The sequence below is a fragment of the Mchenga conophoros genome, linkage group LG15 (genome assembly GCF_057382185.1).
Source record: "Mchenga conophoros isolate Kocher_MC1m ecotype Shallow Benthic linkage group LG15, M_conophoros_male_GT1.1, whole genome shotgun sequence".
Taxonomy (NCBI): Eukaryota; Metazoa; Chordata; class Actinopteri; order Cichliformes; family Cichlidae; genus Mchenga; species Mchenga conophoros.
Window position 1 is genome coordinate 31,532,061 of NC_140540.1, and position 20,670 is coordinate 31,552,730.

Sequence of the window (20,670 nt, forward strand, 5' to 3'; positions counted from 1 at the left end):
GTCATTGCTGTTTCTTCACATTCCATTAATAGTTTTGGTTAATTTTGCAATGCTTAAATAATTTGCATATTTCATATTTTTATTTCCATAATGTTGTTATTGCATTTCTCCATGATGTGGGAATAATATGTAGTACTTTCTGTCTGTTATCTATACCACACTCACTGCATCTCTATAGAGGTGCTACTGCCAGACTTCCTGATGGAGTTCAGACACATATCAAAATAACTGGCCACCACAATTTGATTCTAACTGCTGACCTTTGTTTCCTCTTTTAACTGTAGAAATGGTGAAAGAGGTAAACATAGTTAAAACTGTTATTAAGGGCAATAAGGGCTGTTGAAATAAAAATGCTTTGGGACTCTGTTTGAAAAAGGTCAAATATAAAACATATACAAAATAGGAAAACATAAATCAAAACCAAATATGTTTCTCCAATACATTTAAAATTAATCTTATTGGACATGTTATATGTCCTGTAAAATCCACGACACATGGGGAAGAAAATATAAAAGTGTGCTGTTGAAAAATGAAAGGATTTCTCTTGAGAACAAAATAAAAAGCTAAAGATTGAGACAGGTTACTGTAAGGTTATGTCATGGCCTAATGTGTCATGGCCTAATGTGGTCCTACAGTAGTGCAAACTACAACAAAGGCGACTTCAGGTGATGTTTGGATGGTGGTAGCTGTGTAAGACAAATTGACCTTAAAATTAAGGTTGGGTTTGGGAGCGGTGGTTGTATCAGCACTGAGTAAAATAAGTCAACTACAGCCTGCTCTCATGTATGTTTTTTTTTTCACATTCTCTTAAATTTGTAATGTACTTTTAACTTAAAACTATTTTTAAAGTCTATATTGTGTATACATTTATTTAACATGTGTGGTCTGACAGCTCCTTGGCATTGCCATTGTCCATCTTCTTAACTTCTTCAGTTCAGTTTTGCTATTAGAATCTGTCCCATCTGTCACAGGGTGAAAGGTGAAGTACCCTCCGGTTTCAGGTCGTTCTTATGACAAACAAGGAAATGTTCACAAAGAGGAAGAATAAATGGATAAACACATGATTTTAGACCACATGATTTAGATTCATGATTTGGCTATTCAAGATATCTGCCAACTGTGCTGCATTTGTTCATGTTCATAGACTTGAATTGTCCTTCTTTTTGTTTGTGTGTGTTTATTTCTGAAGCAGCACAACTAGAAGTATGTTTTTGCATATATGCTGATTCTTCAGCAGATTCTTCATCATCTTTAAAGCTTTTTTTCTGGCAACTAGAAAAAACAGCTTTATGTTTTTATGAATGTTGTTTGTATTACGTTGTGTTTTCCAGATTTATTAATTCTTTGTTTTTTCATCTATTCGCGGTTTTAGTTTCTTTGTGTTCTGTGTATTTATGTCTTGATTTTCTACATTGTCTATTTTTTGATCCAGTTTTTTTTTGTATTTGTCTTTAACGCTGGCTATCAGGTTCAGTTGTCTGTAAGCATTTGCTGTTTTCTGTTTGTGTACAGTGTATACATGATTAATTTAGTCTATTCTGTGTGACAAACCGTGCATTGTTGTGATCTCCCAGAGCCTCCAACTGGAGAGACTAATTATAGCTGTACAAGTGCGGGTATATGTACGTGGTGGGATGCTGCAATCACTACTGCAGGCATTAGCCTTTGCGTGCCCTAGATGGACGACTTTTACCTAATTTACCCGATACCTATACACTGTGTATTACGGTTTCACACCCGGAAGCACTGCGTGCTGTCTTGTCTTCTTCTGGCACACAGGAGTTAAACTTCTGCCTCCATGTGGACAACTTATTGACATTAACCGTTCTGTGATCAGCCATTTGCGTTGAGGAAAAGCCGCGCTGGTGGGATTATTTTCGCGCAGGCAGAGCGCAGAGCCATCCTCGCCGTCACACGGTGACATTGACACACTCGGAGTGTTTGTGCTGCTGTGCCCAAGTTGGTGCTTCGGAGCGTCCCCCAGCCTCAGCAACAATGAGCGAATACTTCAGCCTTTCGGACTGCGACGTTATCGGCTTCGACCTGGACCACACGCTCTGCCGCTACCATCTGAAAGAGACCTCCAGGGTGAGTGTGCAGCGCGCGCGGCTAGCTTCACACGCACACAACCGTACGGTGGCCGCGAGGCGCTGGCTCGCAACACATCTGGAATAGAAACAACCCGTGGCTGGCCAGCGGGCTCAGCGGGCATCTGTGGCATTTTTCACTGGCATCAAGGCTCGCTGGTGAAAACGCTGGTGTGTGCTGTGGGAGGTTTGATGTGATGTGATGCTGCCGCTGCTGCAGTCACTCTGCGTGACTCACGGGGTGAACGTCGGCGGTGATGCTCACACATACATGTCTTTAAGTGTTTAAGTCCCCTCAGAGGCCTGCTGATAGCCAGCACATTTTCATACCCTTCTTCATCTGATGTCGTTAGAGTAAATAATAACAACACTGCGGACTCGCGGGGTGTTGCTGGATCCCGTGACATCGTATGACAAATAAATAACTGCTGAATCCTTGTTTCCTGCAACTTACCAAGGCCTGGAGTTCATTTGTTTTCCATCAATGTCAGATACGCACAGTTCAATTCTTTACACATATCACACAATGGATATGTCAGTGATAAAGATGTCGTCCAGTTTTAATAGACTAGTGTTTATTATCTGTGAGTGAAAACTAACTTAATGCCGTGATGTGGATTTTTCCTTTGATATTCACAAAGCATCGTACAGATATGTGTAACATGAAAGGTTTAAATACTGACAAGCTTAGTACGTGAACTCTCCAGTTTATAGTTACCTTCGGGTCTTTAGAGTCTGTGAGCACTATAATCCATTGGTTCCCTTTGTGGACCCATACTTTGTGCAGCTGTTTCTATGCTTATGCTGACTCATGGAGGTCATATTCTATAATAAGTATTTCTGTAAATAAAAAAAATAATAAAAAAACCTGAGCGGTTATGAGCAATAACTAGTTGTTCTTCATTATATCAGGGTCATAATAGGTCTTTTTTTGGCAATGAGTCTGTGTTAACTTGTTAAGAAAAGAAAAGCATGGTTTAGATATGAATAAATAAACCCCCAGTATAAATAAACCCCCAGTATAAAACATGTTGAAAAAATGCTAATAACCTTCACCAGAGAAGAATGAGGAAAGTCTTTAGTATAGCCTTAATTTGGAATATAAACCTGTATATTTTTGGCATTCTGTAGCACTCTCTGTACACTTCGGTGTGTGATGGTATGTGCTCTTTGTGTTTACAGCTTATCTACGAGAGCTTTGCCAGATATCTGGTGGAGCATAAAGGATATGACAAAGACCTGCTGAATCTAACTCCTGCTACCTGGGATTTCTGGTGAGTCAGCAGCAGCATCAGTTTTGTCAGCCTAAAGCAAAATGGGACAGAAACACGTGTAATGAATATCTGACGATCCCTCAGGTACTACATTCATCTGATATTAATGGCTAAAAAAGAAGTAACATCTTTGAAGAACAGAATGTTAACCTGCACTTCATCATTGATGAATGTATCTTTCCCTCTGCTGTGTTGACTGTTAGTAGGCCAGTACTAACCCATATCCAAGTAAAATCAATATTCGCATTCAGATGTCACTATCAGCACCCACCGAAGTGCAAGCATTCCTATTCACAGTTTTCATTTGTGTGAAGCCCTGAAGGGCAGAGTACCATTCAACCTTACTGAACATTTCATCAAACCATAGTGCAGACATATCAATTTGTTTCAAACCACAAATATTCTGCCTCTCATATGTACAAAACCAAAGAAGTGTGGACATACTGAAAGTTGTATTTTAATCACTTTTAATCAATCAAAGTCATTGCAGGAGCTCCACTTTGGTGGTTTTCTTTTAACCCTTGTGTGGTGTTCGTATTTTTGTTACTCAGCCAGTGTTCATGGGTCTGGTGGACCCGCTAGAGTTTTGGCTTTCCAAATTAACACTATCAAACAATTTTATGTTAAATTACTCAACAGATGTTTACTTCATCCCAATTACAAGCCATATGAACAGCAAACATGGTTAATTTTTTCCCTTTACCTTTGTTAGATCACATTTATGAATTAATGTGCTTCTCGTTTTTCTTTTATATAAAATGTTATAAAAAAATCTGTTATAATCAAGTGGAGTGAGTGGAAAGACACAACACATTTACACGTGAAGCAATATGTTTCACAACTAAATGGGATCAGCTGCTCATCAATGGTGACATTAGGCCCAGGGTTGTAAAACAGGGGAGGTGGTGCACACACTTATCCCACACTGTCCTGATGGCAGGTAGCTTGTCTCTCTGCCGTCGAGCTGGTCTGTCGTCTCGGTTATCAAAACGGATAATCCTGGAAATTTTGTTGAAGTTTTCCAGAAACATTGATGCATGGAAAGGTTCTTGCCGGTTTCTTCATCCCACAGGGATTCTGTGGATTCCCCTTTGGACCTGAAAACTCCAGCAAGGATAAGAACCCCAAAGTAGGCCTTTGGGGTTCTTAGATGGATTTGGTCCATCTCCTTCCACCTCTCTCCAAAAACACACCTTCCTTCTAGATTACTGCAATCCAGAATAATTTTCTGGATGGAATCTGGGATGAAAAGCTCAAATGAAGACTTGATGTCCTGTCAGCCGTGTTGGCCCTGGCTTATCACAGTAGCAGCTCTGCAGGGTGGCTCATTTCTTGGGCAAGAAGACCATTCAATTTCACCAGTTATTGACATCCATATTTCTTCACTTGCTGTCTGGTGGGCTTGTTCTGGTCCTGGAGCTGGCTGCAGATGGGGTACTCGTCTTCGTTTTGTTACTAAATGGTGCTCAACCTCATCCTCTTCTTCAAAGTCACTGTCAGACTCAGAAATGTGAAATATTCTGAAACCTCTTTGTCAACATCATCATCAGAAGCCCCTCTCTCTTCCAAAATCAATTGGATGGCCCTCGCAGCAGATAATCTTTTGCCATCTTGATCAGTTGTGATAAAGAACCACACTGGCAAAGTCTTATTTATAGTATTATGCCCCTAATTTGCAGGTGGGACAGGGTATGAGAAAATAAAATTTGGATCCCTAAAGAAAGAGGGTAAAATGTGCGGGAATGTAAGAGCAGACAGTGTTGATAGTTGAATTTTCAACAATGTTGCAACTTTGTGTGGAGCAGGAGGGGAAGAAAACACTATCAGCAGCACCAGAAAGGAGGAAGACAGAGTGTGGGAACACAGGACCTACACTTTCAACACTTTTATTAGACCTGGGTCCAGTGGACCCGAACACCTTGTATGTAATGTAAATGCGTGGGGGGAGGTACAGTATGAGGTCATTGAAAATTTGTTCAGATTCATGTTCTTCACAGAAAATAAGCCAAAGCCAATGAATTTCAGGTTGAAAAAATAATTAATTGTTTAATTTTTCTTTTGAAAAAAAACTGAAAACGGGTCTCACAGACCCGAACACCATACAAGGGTTAAGTATATCTTGAGTACTTTCACCAGGACAAAAGCATGAAAAAGAATGTCCCTTATATATTCTGTATAAAAGGTATGCAAAAGTTTTACATCTGAATGGGTCAAAATTTCCTCTTCAAAAGGGATGTCAGGACACAAAAGACAAGCTAATTCTTCAGCTAATTGGCTAATGCTAGCTGGATAAGGTAGTGATAGTGTTACAAAATTCATGTTGGTGTTTTCAGGTTGAAAAGATAATTAATAATGAATCAATTTGGAGTTGTTTTTGCACTTTTATGGCATCTACACCCTGATAACAGTCTTTAAGTTACAATAAAATGCAAGAAACTTTATTGTAATTTACCCACACATTATTTTTTTTTTATCAGATTTACAAAGTTGTGCATGGACACAGTCTTGTTTAATAAATGTTAGTCGTCTTGTGCTTTTACACCTGTGGCTCATTCCCTCTCCCTTTATTAGCCATGGATGGATGTAAATTCACAATAGAAATGTGTGTTTAGCAATCTTAGATCTGATATCAGACAGCAAAAGAAAAACTACTCAAAGGAGAAAGAGTAATGGAGGCTATCAACTCTACATTTAGAACAAAAGGACCTGGCAGATGTAAAAAGGAAAAAAGTACATCAGTTCGCAGAAAGAAAACATCAGCTATTTATAGCACCCATTTATTAGGGTACAATTTGAAATGTGAAAATGTTGCTGTTAAATGTTAAATATGGCTTCACCTTATTATTTTGCTCAAGTCCAAAGGTCTTGCCTTACTTAAAAAAAAGAGTTGTAGGTATGGTCAGACGTACGCCTGGTGTTGCTATAGTTCTACAGCACATTTCCCATTTATGCAAGTTTTTGTGCATACACATTCTTTATCCATCTGGCTGTGGCGTATAAGCATTTTCCACTGAACACACGGTGAAACCAACAATTGGTAGGCTCAACAGATGGCAAACAATTGCTTGACCACTGATTTTGTACTTGTAAATCAAGTAACTGCAGATAGTTTTTCTAACAGAGACTTTTGTGTTCAGTTTTAAAGGGCTAGTGGTGGATCTGGAGGATGGAAACCTTGTAAAGCTAGCGGAAGATGGAACTGTCTTAAGGTATGAGTCTGCATCATGACAGTTTCAGCGTTCACAGAACTTCAAAGTGAGATGATAACTTTATCACGGTTTTTCTTCTGTTTGAATAGAGCGACACATGGAACCAGTGATCTCAGCACAGAAGAAATCATCAAACATTATGGCCCCAAAAGAGAGTGGAATCACTTTAATAGCCTCAGTACCTCCTTCACGAGATCTTGTATGATGTTTACATCCATCTGTATCAATCAGTAACTGTAAGCTGTTAGCTCCTGACCTCTTAATATCTCCCATATCACTAGAGACCTGTGGGTTGGTGATGTCTTCTCCTTTATATGGAAATTTCACCTATTTGGGATACCTTACTGAATAATAATCTTAAACTGAATAATAAGCTTACAGCAGATTGCATGTGAAAAACTTGATTTGAAAGGTAATATCTTTCACTGTAATGTTTTTGAAACTGTGCTTTTTTAATTTGTGGCTAAATGGTTTGTCAGTGACTTGTTGGAGCTTAAGCAGTTGAGAAGCTAATGTATATTTTCTTTATATTTTTTCACAGTTTTTTTTTTTACATTTCATTCATTTGCTAATATTTTCTTTTGGTCTTTGCAGCAAAATACTACTTCTATGATAACTACTTTGATCTGCCTGGTGCCCTTCTCTGTGGACGAGTCGTTGACATGTTGCACAAGGTCATTTTTGTTTTTTTACTGTGAGATTTGTAATATTGGTTGGCATTTTCATGAAGAGAACACATACTGAAACTTAATTTATGTTTGTTTCTCAAACAGCGAGGAAATGAGGTGAATTCTGACTTTTGGAAAGACATGGTGGCTGCCATTGACCACAATTACAACACATCTGCGTTCAGAGGTAAGAATTTTATTACAAACCTGCATACATTTTAGATTTCTTATGAGAAGAACACAAATTAACACACATAGGTAATCTTTCGTTTTCAAATAAGAACTTTTATTCCATGTTTGGTCAGTGAGTGGTACATAACTTAACACATCCAATGAGACATAGTTGTTTAGAAAAAATGGTTTGAATTTTTTTTATCTTACGTTCCTTTCCTGATCACAGTGCTTGTGAGAATGTGCTGATCTCTAATGACATATAGTACACGTTTGCCTTCTTGTATGTCTTTTTATATGTATATTACAGGAAAATTCTTAAACAACAGACATTAATAAAACAAACACAAGTAAAAGACATGCTGTAAATGTTACAGGCAGTTGTAGAGCACCACTTAAAGTATCATGTATCTTATGTTGTTATGTTTCATGGATTTTAAAATTCCAAAGGCACACACAAAGTAAACTGGGGAAAGTGATCATTTTTAATCTGCAATAAATTTCTGAACAACTTCTTAGCAAATTGAAGACATTTAATGAGGCGGTTAAACCTTTAAAACTTGTAACCACATTTTTCTTTAATCTGCAATCCAAATTCTGAACTTTGTAAAGTGATATTTTTCTCTGAGTATTTAAATGTTTTATAAGGTTTTGAGGTTTATTTGGATTTGTGAAATCACGTTGAGGCAATCAAGAACCCAGAGAAACCGCAGTGAACATTATCGGCAGCAAATATGCCATTACTCTCCTCATCAGGGACCTGAATATAGACTCTGTCACCTGTATACAGCTGGAGAACAGCACTGCCTGCCATCTCATCCAGGAAGCCCTTGTTGTACTCATCATAGGTGAAAAGAACTGGCTCCTCATTTCTGTAGAGGGCCACCAAAGCATTGGCACCATTGACATGAAAGTGATAGCTGAAATAGTAGAGGCCTGGGACCTGGCAGGTGAACACGCCACTGTGAGGGTCATAATGGTTCTCGCCATTGTACAGAATCTGGTTAAACTGAATAGGGGTTACCGCTGGGGGGTAGGCTGTGGTTAGCACAGCACTAAAAGCGGACATAGGAGCCTTAATCATCTGAGGCATCACAACCTCATGAGATTTGATTGGCATGCTCTTCTCATGGTGGTAGACCATTTCTCCTGGTGGACCAGGTGGTCCAGGAGGACCAGCAGGACCTGGGAGACCATCATGACCTCTGGAACCAGGAATTCCAGGAGGACCATGGGGACCAGGAATTCCCTTAGCTGTCAAGCCAGCTGGGCCAGGTGGACCTGGAAGACCTGGATGACCCTTGAATCCAGTGGGACCTGAAGGACCAGGAGGTCCAACGGGTCCCATTGGTCCAGGCAGTCCAGACTCACCGCTTTTACCTGATGCTCCTGGGGCGCCAGTGTGTCCCTTTGGCCCTTGGGCACCATTAATACCTGGGAGTCCTGGGGCACCTTGATGGCCTTGTGAACCCTTTGGACCTTGAGCACCATTATGACCTGGGATTCCCGATGGACCTACTGCTCCAGGGGTACCTGGTTTTCCAGTGAAACCTGGAGCTCCCTGTTCTCCTTTGGTTCCTCTTGGGCCCGGTGCACCTACCATGCCAATGTCACCTTTGGGCCCAACTGGGCCTGTCTCACCCTGAAATCCTCTTGCACCCTGTGGGCCAGCTGGACCCATGGGACCAGTAGCACCTGGCTGACCGGTAAATCCAGTTGGGCCTGGCTCTCCTTTTTGACCAGTAGTTCCTGGACTACCGGGGGCTCCTCTGCTACCTGGAATTCCAGGTTCACCTGTTTTGCCAACACCTGGCATGCCAGGTGAGCCTGGTTGACCAGCAGGACCCTGTGGACCTTTTACTCCCATTGGTCCAGGCATACCTGGGGTGCCATTCTGACCGGGTTTTCCTGGTGCTCCTGTGCCTGGTTGCCCAGTATGACCCTTTGGCCCTTGCACACCCATTGGTCCAGGTGAACCATCTCTTCCAGGCTCACCAGGCTTGCCAGGTTCTCCAGGATAACCGGTGGCACCAGGTTTACCAATTCCAGGTTTTCCAGGTATTCCAGATGGGCCCATTGGCCCAACAGGCCCTGCTGGTCCTTGAACGCCAGGAACTCCAATGCCTCTCTCTCCTTTGGGTCCATGAAGACCAGGAATTCCAGGATGTCCCTTTAAACCAGGCTCTCCTCTTGGACCCATTGCTCCAGAGATCCCAGCTGGTCCAGGTTTTCCAACAGAAGAAAGTCCAGCAGGTCCAGGAGATCCAGGGGTACCAGGTGCACCTCTGTGACCCATTGGTCCAGTTGCGCCAGGCTGACCTCTTTCTCCAGGCTTTCCAGGGGCGCCTGGTTTTCCAGGGCTACCTGAGACACCAGGTTTACCTGCTTGAGTGAAACCAGGTGGTCCGGGTGGTCCAGGTGGGCCTTGTGGTCCAGTGTGTCCCACACCACTCTTTCCAGGAGGTCCAGGAGGTCCCATTGGTCCTGGCTCACCTGGAGGACCTTGAGGGCCTGGCTGGCCTTCAACAGCTAGGGATTACAAAAACCCACAAAAAAAGTAATTAATCAGTTGATAGAATGTATATGTCAAAATGTTATTATGCCTCCGTTTTTTCTGGTTTTAGCTTTTGGTCAGCTCTATCTTTATCTTTGAATTTAGTAAATGTATTGATGAACTGAAATTGAATTTATATGTTGAGATAGTGGCTTCATAATAGAGCATCTTGTGTCCATTTATTGTACAGCCTTTTATGACCCTTGAATAACCCTGACATCTGATATCTTCTCCATAAGATCACAATCTGACTTGAAACACTGATCCCTGTAAATTGTGGAGTGGGTTTTTCACAGCATGATCTTCACAGCACAGTAATCTGTGGTGTTGCTCCCACACAGTTTATGCTTGCTGGTATAAGACCCAGTTGTACCCTCTCCTATGAACAGCAGCTGTATATGTCCACCCAATACTGCACCCATCCTTTTCCTGTACTGCCCATGCTAGTAAATGTGTAGTTGGTGGCATCAAATCAACATCATCTTAATGCATTTCGTGCCATATAAAGTACAATACAAGTACAAGTAATGGCTAAAGTGGGATGAATATGTGTGCTAAACTGGTGTATAATGCCAGTTTGTAGTGGAAGTTAGTGTTCACTAAATTTACAGCTATAATATAGGTGTAGTTAAGCATAGTTCCTTTTCTCCAACAATACAAACTATTTATAGCTTTACTCCAATTTAACAGTAGATAGGGAGCATCATGGACAAAGTTGGCAGTTTGTTCTTCAAACCTAAGGTAACACACATAACTTCCAGACAGTCTAGTTGTGTTGTCTCTTGACCTCTTAACATCAAACAGGTTGCTAGCAGACTGGTTTGGATTAGGATTAGGTTCACATATACCATGTATCAGGAGTTTTTGTCTTTTTTGAAATATGCAAATAGAAATCGTTAAAAAATGGGGGGTTAACTGCAGGATCAAAATGCGTGTAAGAGATTTGATTTGAAAGGCAACATTTTTTAGTTTCTGAAAATATGCCCGTTTGGTGAAAATCAACCCTAACCTCAAGTCTTTTGCAGATGACATGGCTGAGATTAAGAGATTACATTTGTTGTTCATGCATTGGAATTTTTACTGATGACTTAAACTTACATGTATTATTTTTCAGTTTGGTACTATCTTAAAGTTAATTTAATACTTTTAGTGAAAGTAAAGTAAAGGACACAGTTTCCAGAGCTGTCTACCTTTAAGTATCTTTATAAATAATATAATTATCATTTTCATTTCTACTGTAAAAATGAAAACCTGAGCACTCTGAGCTTTAATATTAACAAGACAAATCATTTATATAAATGCTGTAGCTTTTCATCATAACTCTGGATGCATCCTTGTCAAATGAAGCCCTGTCAGAGAAACAAATCAAATGGTGCTGGCCTCTCTTTTGAGATGGTGTTTTGAGAAAAAAAAGTTCTCTGAGAGGGCTATCATTTTCCTGTCACATAAAGGCTGTGCTTGAAACCTCACAGGAGATGTTTGTCCAGAAGTGGGAATTTTTGGCAGCCAAGAAAACCACAAAATGAAGGTGATGATACTGGCCTCGGTAGCTAACCCCTGATCTGAACTGCGTGTTGCCTGTAAACACTGTGCATGGTTAGGCTCACATTCCATGTAGTGTCATTATCCACGCTCAGTTTGGCTGCTTCAGTAAATACCCCCTCAGTCTGACTCTTGATTCTGTCTTTTATATTAGAAAGACTGTTTCCATTCTTTCAGCTGAGTGAAGGTCCATTAAATTTGCTGTGGTTTGTTTGGGAGATTTACTGTTTGAACTTATGAGAGAATTTCTCCGCAGCCTGTATAGGTTTTTTTCCCCTTGTAATTGTATGGTGTGATTTTAATACCACAAGGCACTTTGCGAGGGCGTGCCTGCAACGTGGTCGCAGCATCTGTTTTGGAGATTTGTCAAATTTGAGCTTGCATTGTTGACTTTGAAATCTAGATTTACGTAAAGGCACACAAGTCAAACCACATCAGAGCAAAGCAGCAGAAATAAGTCCTTCTGAAAGTTTGACTCTTTGTTTTGTTGGGGTATAAAATTTAGTTTTAGGCATCATCTTGGTTGCTGTGTCATAACTACTGCTTTGTTTTTTATGACACATGCAGTATACACAGCTTTCCTCTTTAAACTTAATTTATCCAGAGCACAAGTGCTTGCTTACAGCCCTACCCCACCTTTCAGTTATATACAGCGGTACACAGCAGTTTACTTGGCCTGCTTGATAGCACTTAATTAAGGAGGGTGGCACTTTCCATATGTATATGAGTCAGGAGTTTGCCAGGATATGTGACATTCGTAGCGATGATAATTATGATGAGGATAATGACGTGTAGCTTGTTGAAAGATTGTCTTCAACCTATGTAAAAGGCTGCTGTGTTTGCAGGGTTCATGCAGGTTATCAGATCAGCGGTGACAGCTCAAACGGCAATTTTTGTCGTGAGGTGGTGACTTGAAAACCTTGCTTTGAGTTTCCTTTTTAAACCTCTTAATGTCCACCAGGTTGCTGGCAACCAGTTTATCGTAAGGGACGGAGTTAGGCTTAGGTTCACATCTCCTCCCTTTATATGGAATATTCAGGCTAGCATACCCAAACTGGAATCTTGTAACAGTATGAGGCAAAAATGTCTGTAAAAGGCAAAATCTTCAAGTTTTTAAAGCTATGCTTATTTAGTATGTGGCTAGAACCCTACATGGTTTGCAAGCAACCCAGTGAATATTATAAGTTTTATTAAAAATTACTACTATTTTATTTTGGTCAAGTTTTTAAACCTTTATACCTTTTGTAACTTAATGTCCACCAGGTCAGTGCTGACCTTTGTAGAGTTTGGTGAACTGTACGCTTAAAATAAATGTATGCCCAATGCAGGATCTTGTAGTTTCTGACAGTATGTGGCTAAAATGAAACCCGACCATGACCATGACCCTGGTCTTCAGTAACCTGGTGGGCATTAAAGATGGTAGTATTGGAATGATATGGCTTAATTCATCTTATTCATCATTTGTACTGTTTCCCTCATTTTTCCAGCAATAGAGCAGGTTACAAAATATGACAAGTGTCATCTATTCCTTTTTAGCACTTTCATTTGGTTTTAACTGCTCAACAAAAATGTGATGGATTATGAAACTGATGGAGTCTAAAAGAGGTGTGCGTTCCAGCCTGCAGTCATTTGAACACTGGGCTTGTCTGGAGTTAACATACTAAAAGAAATAGATGCACTTTTTGCATGTTTTTTTAAGGCATGTTTTCTATTCTGGCTCCTCCTCGATTTGTTATTGGGATTTTTATGAAAATAAAACACACACAATAAAACTCACCATGACTCTTGACAGGGTAGGGAGTCTTGCTCACTTTTGGGACATGATAATACCTCTCAGGCGTTGCCTCAGCTAATGCTAGGAGGACGAGGAGGAGGCTTGTTACCCTCAGGTCCATCTTGTGACGCTAAACCTGCAAAGACAAAAAAGAAAATCACTTTTATGAGAAAAAGCATCTTCACATACAATCAGTGCAAGTGGAGGAGATGGCCAAAAATTAAACTGGCTTGTCCTTTTAAAAAAAAAAAAAATCATACATCTATTGATTCACTGCTAGAGGAATATTTTGTTGGATCGGCACTCTCAGGTGCAATCTCTCTCCTGGTGTAAACCCAGCTGCAGCACATGGCTCATTACAGTCAGCACTCTGACCCACCTCTCAGTCAGAGCCAGGCTCCAGCTGGGAATCCCCTGATACATTCCCCTGAAATCAGGCAAAAGCCACCTTACCGGGAAGGTTTAGGCCTCTGGAGAAACAGTGGGGAACTTGGGAGGCTGCTGTCCCGGCGTGGTGCTCGTATATCCTTAGTTGTGGAGTCTCTCTTGACTGAGCGGCTGCTGCTGCTTCCCAGGGCACTGGGCTCAAGGTATTTATACTGGTCTTTAGCAGCGTGGAGGATCTGCCTGCTGGAAGTTCCTCCCTTATTCTGATGTCATCTTTAATGATGGTGCCATGTCACTTGTCACTCTAGGGTGATTTTCTCTCTCTCTCTCTCCTCACTCCTTCTGGTTCTCTCTGTCTGTGCAGAGCAGCAGCAGTCAGGGGATTCCTAGCAGACTTTCTATGGGTGACATGTCCCAGTGAGGGTGATCTGTGAACATAACACCTTTAACAGCTCTTTTGACTGGCACTCTTGTGACAGATGTCTGCGTTAGTGTCCCTGTTTAGCATTTTTAATTGCACAAACATAGGTGTTTTCTTAAAGTCTAAAAACATCAAGTTATTGACTAAGTGGGTTGTGACGGGATGTTTTTTCTGGAAAAGTAAAGACTGCAAGTCTGACAATATTTTCCTCCAGTCGGAAGGCTCTGTACTGGTCAGGCTGTGGTGTGCTATACGGAGCAGACAGCTATTTTCAGTCACATTGGGTTAAATGTGAATTTGCACCCATCTTTTAATGGGTGCTGGAAACTTTCCCTTTCTCATGTGTAATTTTCAGCAGACTGTGTGTATTCTTCTAAACGCATTTCCAAACTCAGCAGTCTGACCTTTCATTTGTGTTCAGGTTTATATTTCTCAGAGTAAAAACATGTCATGATGCTGGCATGTTTATGTCTGTATATTGTCTGTGTAATTTTTGCAAACCAGTCTGTGGTTTTTGAGGCTGAGATCCACAGTGCAGCTTTGAAACACCAGGAGGCAGAAGTGAGGTTTTTTTCTAAGACGCTCACCTGCTTCGTCCTGTGAGAAGCCTCCTGTTTGCGCTTCAGGCTCAGGGAGCTGGGTGCTGCTCTACCAGTGCAGCTGGAGGATAGCTGGAGTGAAGTTATTGTTAGTGTGGGATTTTTTGTTTTTGTTTTTTTTTTAATGGCAGTCTGTGTTACAGAGAAAAAAACCCTAAATTGTGTAATTGGACAATGATCTAAAGCTACATATCTGAAAAAGGCATTCTGCTTTAGTTTTAATGTTTAACAACAGTCATTTACTAATCATTTAAGATCAATGTTTAGACAAAAATAATAAAAACATATTAAAACCTTCTTTCAAAATAAATGATCACTTTGCTGTCTGCAACACATTTTTAAAAAGTTGTGAAAGAGGCAGCAATAATTGTACGGTTTTTACTAAGTTAACTACCTTTAATTTAGCAAACTCCCACCGTAAGGGTGTGTTTTAACTGATGAAACTGTGTCGTACTCAGGCTCGGACATCTGATTGCTGCCTTTTATAAGTTTATTCCACAACCATAAACTAACACCAGTACAGTAACCGTGCCTTTACAGATGCCAGGTAATCAACTGAAAGACACAAAATAAAACAACCATACAACATTAACAAAGCAACACTATTAATGACAGTACAGTTTAGTAATAGTCATATTTATAGCTTTAACACGTTACTTGGTTAACACAGAAACTCACCAGCTCGGCTTCATCAGTCATAACAGCGATATCAATGAAAAGAAGATCCGGCAGGTAGGATCTATGAGCGGCCGTTAACACGTACCATCCCAGACTTAGATAAATCACTCCGTCTTAAATAAATTTGTCATTTAAAGCAAATATGAGTCTGGCTGATAATAAATCACAACAAACAAATTGGCATGTTAGTAATATGGGAAGAAACCACACAATAATAGACTAGGACAGTTATCTAATATCAAGCAAAAAAATAAACAGTAATTAGGAGAAAAAAAAAGAGCATCCCAGAGAAACTGAATCCCTCAGAAGTAAAGATGAGAATGAAACACTTTTTGGGCAAATAGTTTCATAGAGTAGTAGATTTTAAGAGAATTCTGGGATTTTAGCATTTACAATACATAATAGAAAACAATCCCTTTATGCAACAGATAGGGCTGAAAACCAATACTGCATGATGGTGATGATTATATAAGTCTTTATTGTCAACATGTTTGAAGAAAACGTGGTCAAGGCCCTTTTTCCTTCCTGTACTGTACCTTGAAAAAACATATTTTTTGCGCTTTTTAAAGTGGGGGATGTTTATACATTGCTTCAGGGTTAGAGTAGGTTGTAGGGAGTTGTGATCTTTGGGTCTTTAGACAGCACTACATCATTCTGGAAATCACAACACGGGCACAGGACCACTCCAGAAACCACTGAACAATGAATTAGAGCCAAGTTTATTTAAGATGGATTGACAAGAAGTGGTGTGTGCTAATAATCAAACCCGCTTATTATCAGCACCAAGTTAAAATAGCAGGACAATGCCAAACTCCCCTGCCAGCAGTCTAGACCTGCTACCCTCTGAAAGTGTTATGAAATGGAAGCTTGAATAAGAAAACATGTGCCATTCAAGACTGTAGCAGTTGTAGCAATTGGACTCTTCACTTCCACAATGCTTATGCTACAGTCATAGTAGGCAAAACAGTGACCAGAGGTTGTGGTGCAAACAAAATTATTGCAACCATGTGCAGTGAACTTGTGATTTCAATGCTTTTGGTTCCTTCAACAATGGGGACCAGATTGGTGTTCACTTGCAGTCATCAAGTCAGCAAGTTTCGTGCATCTAAATGGTGATAAAATGGCCAGAAGTCAGAGTCAGTCCGCTGTCTGTTAAATTGCCAATGATTGGGTCAAGAAACTCAAAAATTCCTGCTCCAGTAACATGGTTGTTGTAGAATGGCAATTTAACTAAAAGATGACCAAGAGCTTAGCAAACACTGTTTTTTTTTCTGACTAACTTCTTTTTTTCTCTCATCTGTACTTTGGTGTGACCAGGCAAGTAAAGGTGTAGTGAAATGGAGCATTTGGTATTAAATTCTTAAGGAAGGAGGAAGGTTTAACATTCTTTACAAAAAGTCCAACCAGACGGAATTGATGCTGCAGCCACTGGACGAACTTCCCAGGTGGAAGGAGTTATCATTTTCTGACTCCTATCCCATTAAATGTACTAAAGGCCATCACTGTAATACTTTAATGTTACAGTGTTACAGGCGTTTCCATTCGTGACCCATGCATGTGGACTGCTTGTTTTTTGTAATTGTCCTATGATCCTCACTGACATGCAGATCATTTACTTTCAGTCACATTTATCCCTCTGTTTCATGCTCTTTTGTTACTTAAATGTGAAGAATCATCTGCGACTGTGCTCCTGGAATTTGTTTGAAAAAGTACAGAACTTTCAAACAATACTTGTTAGATGGGTGGCTGTAGCTCAGGAGGTAGAGCAGGTCACCTACTGATCGGAAGGTTGGAGGTTCAATCCCAGGCTCCTCCAGTCTGCATGCCAAGTATCCTTGGGCAAGATACTAACCCCAAGTTGCTCTCCGATGCATCCATCGGAGTATGAATGTGTGTGAGTGTAGTTAGAAAGTACTCAGTATAGAGGTAGTGCTTGTGAGAATGGGTGTGACTGGGTGAATGTGGCGTGTTGTATAGAGCTCTTTGAGTACTCTGGGAGAGTAGAAAAGCGCTATATAAGAATCAGTCCATTTACCATTTAGATGACTGAGTGGACCATCTATCTTTTATCACACTTGTAGCTGTGGCCAGTAGGTTCTCATATGACATCAGTTGGCTAGAACAAGCTTTGGTTTGGCTACAAGTTAATAGCTTGAAGCCAAGCAAGCAGTTGTAATTTATCTAGGAGTTGCCATACTGAGATTGGGGATGGGCATTTAAAGCAAAAATACTATTTGATGTTCACAGAGAACTATTCGGACTAATTCCATCTTTAACTGTGGGAGATGCTCTAATGGGTGTCACCACTGGTTTTGTAGCTTAACCAAAGGTCAAGACCGTGGCCATGGTTAACTCTGGCTCCACCCTTCCTGGTAAGATTGAGTCTCATTAGGCTCCACTCGCAGCCCATGTGATATTTATACATTCAGTGAGTAGTTTTTTTTAAATTGGTTTTTCTGTTTCTCTTTCTGCCTCACATGACATTTTTTTACACATGTCAAGTAGAATAAATGCAAAATTCAGTAAGCCAAAAAAAAAAGAAATCAATGAAATTAACAAAATCAAATTAATGAAATAAGAATAAATAATTGTATTATCAATAAACATCCTGAATTGTATCTAAAAGTGGTTGTGAAGTAATCCTGATGATAGCCTGACATGGTTGAGGTTGACAACCAGTACAACTCTGACTCATGACTTATCCAAGTAATGCTTTCTGCAGCTTAAACTGTGTTAACTTCCTGATCTTCATCAGCTTACATCTGCTGTACATAAGAATCGTGACTGGCCTGGGACTGTGTAATATATCTGTGGTTTTAGAAAAGCCTTTCCTCCGCTTTCACCGTATCATTTACCCTGCCAGCCACAGATGAGCATTCAGCGAGCCATGGGCATCTTCGGTAAACTCTTTGAATGAAATGACAGAGTAGCGTGGGAGGTGGAGTCGACATTTAACAAGTTTCTAAGCTGCAGATACGCCATTGCATCTCACCATGAAAGTGGCAGTGACCGCAGTGAGGCATGGCTCCTTTTTTATTTCAATTGGATTACTTTTTTCCATTTTGGTGTGTCAGAATTAATGCCTCCCTATCTAAATCTGGCCGCCGTGAGGTTTATTGTAAACGGCTACTTAGATTCACAGCCTGTATTTGGGCGAGTTTGTGCTGTGTATGGCAAAAAGCAGTCATAAAGCAAAAACATGTAATTAGGAGGGGAGATGAGCTCGATAAGAATTAGTCTTCAGTGTTTTCAGACACCTTGTGATGGCAGGCTGGGTTGCACTTGTGGGAAGGGTCTGCTGTAAACGTTGTTTTGCCCCTCCAAACATTAACACACTGCCGCTTCATTCCAGACATGACTTAATTCTTCTTCAATGGCTTTAATTAACTCTAACAGAGTTTGTCCCCCCACTATACTCAGCCTCTGTTTTCCACATTAACTTGAAACATGTTTATGATTAAGTCACATTTGTGTTTTCTGTGATTCTGAAAAAATGTACTCTGCACCTCAGCTGGCAGAGGAACGCTCACACCTTTTGTTGTCCTTTTTCCAGTTTGTGTTGTCTTTTTTAAAATCCCATTGTGTGTTTTTCTATAGTTGAATGCATTTTCCCCCAGATTTAGCCCAGGAATAAACAGTATATTGGACAGTATCAAACCGGCAAATTAAAATCCAAATCCAATTCAAAAATTGGATGTGTTGTTAAATGACTACTGAATTGTAATTTGTATCTTTGGACAGAAAGTCCAGTGTGGTGTGTCTCGGTGTGTCTGTAACTGTTGGATGTAAAAAAAAAAAAAAAAAAAAGGACAGTCAGTGGTATTTGCATAAACTAGTAACGCACACATAAATGCACTCGGCAGAACTACACAAAACAAGTAAATGTACATGGGATACAACGTTAAGAACAAAAACAACCAAAATGTATGAATTTTGGTGCCAACAAAATCTGATAGCTCAGTGTCATTGTCTCTGGCCAATAGGCAGGGGTAAAAATATTTGAATTTTTTAGTAACTGCGTCCAGGTAATTTAAAATACCCATAATGCCATAATGGCTCAGTCACACGGTCCCCAACCTTTTTTGCGCCACGGACCAGTTTATGCCCAACAATATTTTCACGGACCGGCCTTTAAGGTGTCGCGGATAAATACAACAAAATAAAACTAGTACCAGTACCAAAAAAAAGAAGATTTATTCATAATACACGTGAAAAGACCCAGGAAAACCGAGTTAACGATAAAAACGATAACAAAATAACGCTGAAAACCGATAAAAACTCTGAAAACCATACATTTCATACCTGAGCCTCAACTCTCGCGGCCCAGTACCAAACGACTCACGGACCAGTACCGGTCCGAGGCCCGGGGGTTGGGGACCGCTGCACTAGAGTGAAAGTAGGGTCGCAACCTCTTTGTGTTTGGGAAAAATCTGGTTGCCCTTAGTTATGTTTGATTACCTAGAAATTAAACATGAGGCACTATCAACCTCTGTGTGATAATGTGTTCCAATCTGGGAACCTATCACCTGCTGACTGGATGCTGTTGTTATTGGTGCATGCAAACTGTGACATCATCACACAGCCAGCCTTGACCTGCTGCAGTCAGAAGAAGTCAAAAAAGAAAACAAAGCGTTACTGAGGTTTTTCCAGAGCTTCCTACAAGCATTTCATCCGTCTTCTGGGGGCAACAAGACAAGACCTACAAGACTTACATAATTTCCTTAGGGATTATTAAAGTAATATGATTCTGAAGATTTTCTGTGCCAGAAAACTTTATGAATGAAATGAAAAGACCATCAAAAACCATCACTTAAATCATATGAAATGACAGTTTCAAGATTGCATTCGATTGCAAATGTCTTTAATCTTTTGCTCTTAGTAAAACTCAGACTGCAAGAGGACTACAACCAGGATCCAGAAAACTCCCTGATCCTGTGTGCACATACGCAGGGATTTTTAGAGATGACCCCAAATTAAATAAATTTTTTAAATTAATTAAATTTATGCAGTGGACTTTTTTCTTAGCTGCCATCCACACCCATGTGATGTTAGTAAGTTAGTCAGGCTAGCTCTTTGTTAATCTGTTGACCCCAAACCAATGTTTGGGCTCCATTTGTAGCCAAATACTCACAGAGGCATGGACTCTGTAAGACCTCTGAAAGTGTCCTCTGGTGTCTGGTGTCAAGAAGTTATCTTTAGATCATTTTAAAATTAGACTCACCCCAGCAGTCTCTTCCTAATTTATTCCCTTTCAGACCACTCTCAGCAAATGCCACAAAATAATACACAGCTACCGACTAGGTGCA

General features: G+C 40.4%; 2 protein-coding genes across 2 annotated transcripts in view; one reads left to right on the forward strand and one right to left on the reverse strand.

The window, feature by feature from the left end:
* The first annotated feature begins 1,362 nt into the window (after positions 1–1,362).
* nt5dc1 (5'-nucleotidase domain containing 1) overlaps positions 1,363–20,670 on the forward strand; it is a 76,195-nt gene continuing 56,887 nt past the window's right edge. The window contains exons 1-6 of the mRNA XM_085247908.1: positions 1,363–2,088; positions 3,270–3,361; positions 6,499–6,570; positions 6,660–6,769; positions 7,165–7,244; positions 7,344–7,425. Of these exons, the coding sequence (XP_085104034.1) occupies positions 1,996–2,088; positions 3,270–3,361; positions 6,499–6,570; positions 6,660–6,769; positions 7,165–7,244; positions 7,344–7,425 (529 nt within the window). The 5' untranslated portion in view covers positions 1,363–1,995. The remainder of the gene's footprint in view (positions 2,089–3,269; positions 3,362–6,498; positions 6,571–6,659; positions 6,770–7,164; positions 7,245–7,343; positions 7,426–20,670) is intronic.
* col10a1b (collagen, type X, alpha 1b) lies at positions 7,503–13,879 on the reverse strand. The gene is made up of 3 exons (XM_085247906.1): positions 13,733–13,879; positions 13,283–13,415; positions 7,503–9,938 (listed from the first exon to the last, which is right to left on the reverse strand). Exons 2-3 carry the CDS (start codon positions 13,398–13,400, stop codon positions 8,086–8,088), a joined length of 1,971 nt encoding a protein of 656 aa, XP_085104032.1. The 5' UTR covers positions 13,401–13,415; positions 13,733–13,879; the 3' UTR covers positions 7,503–8,085.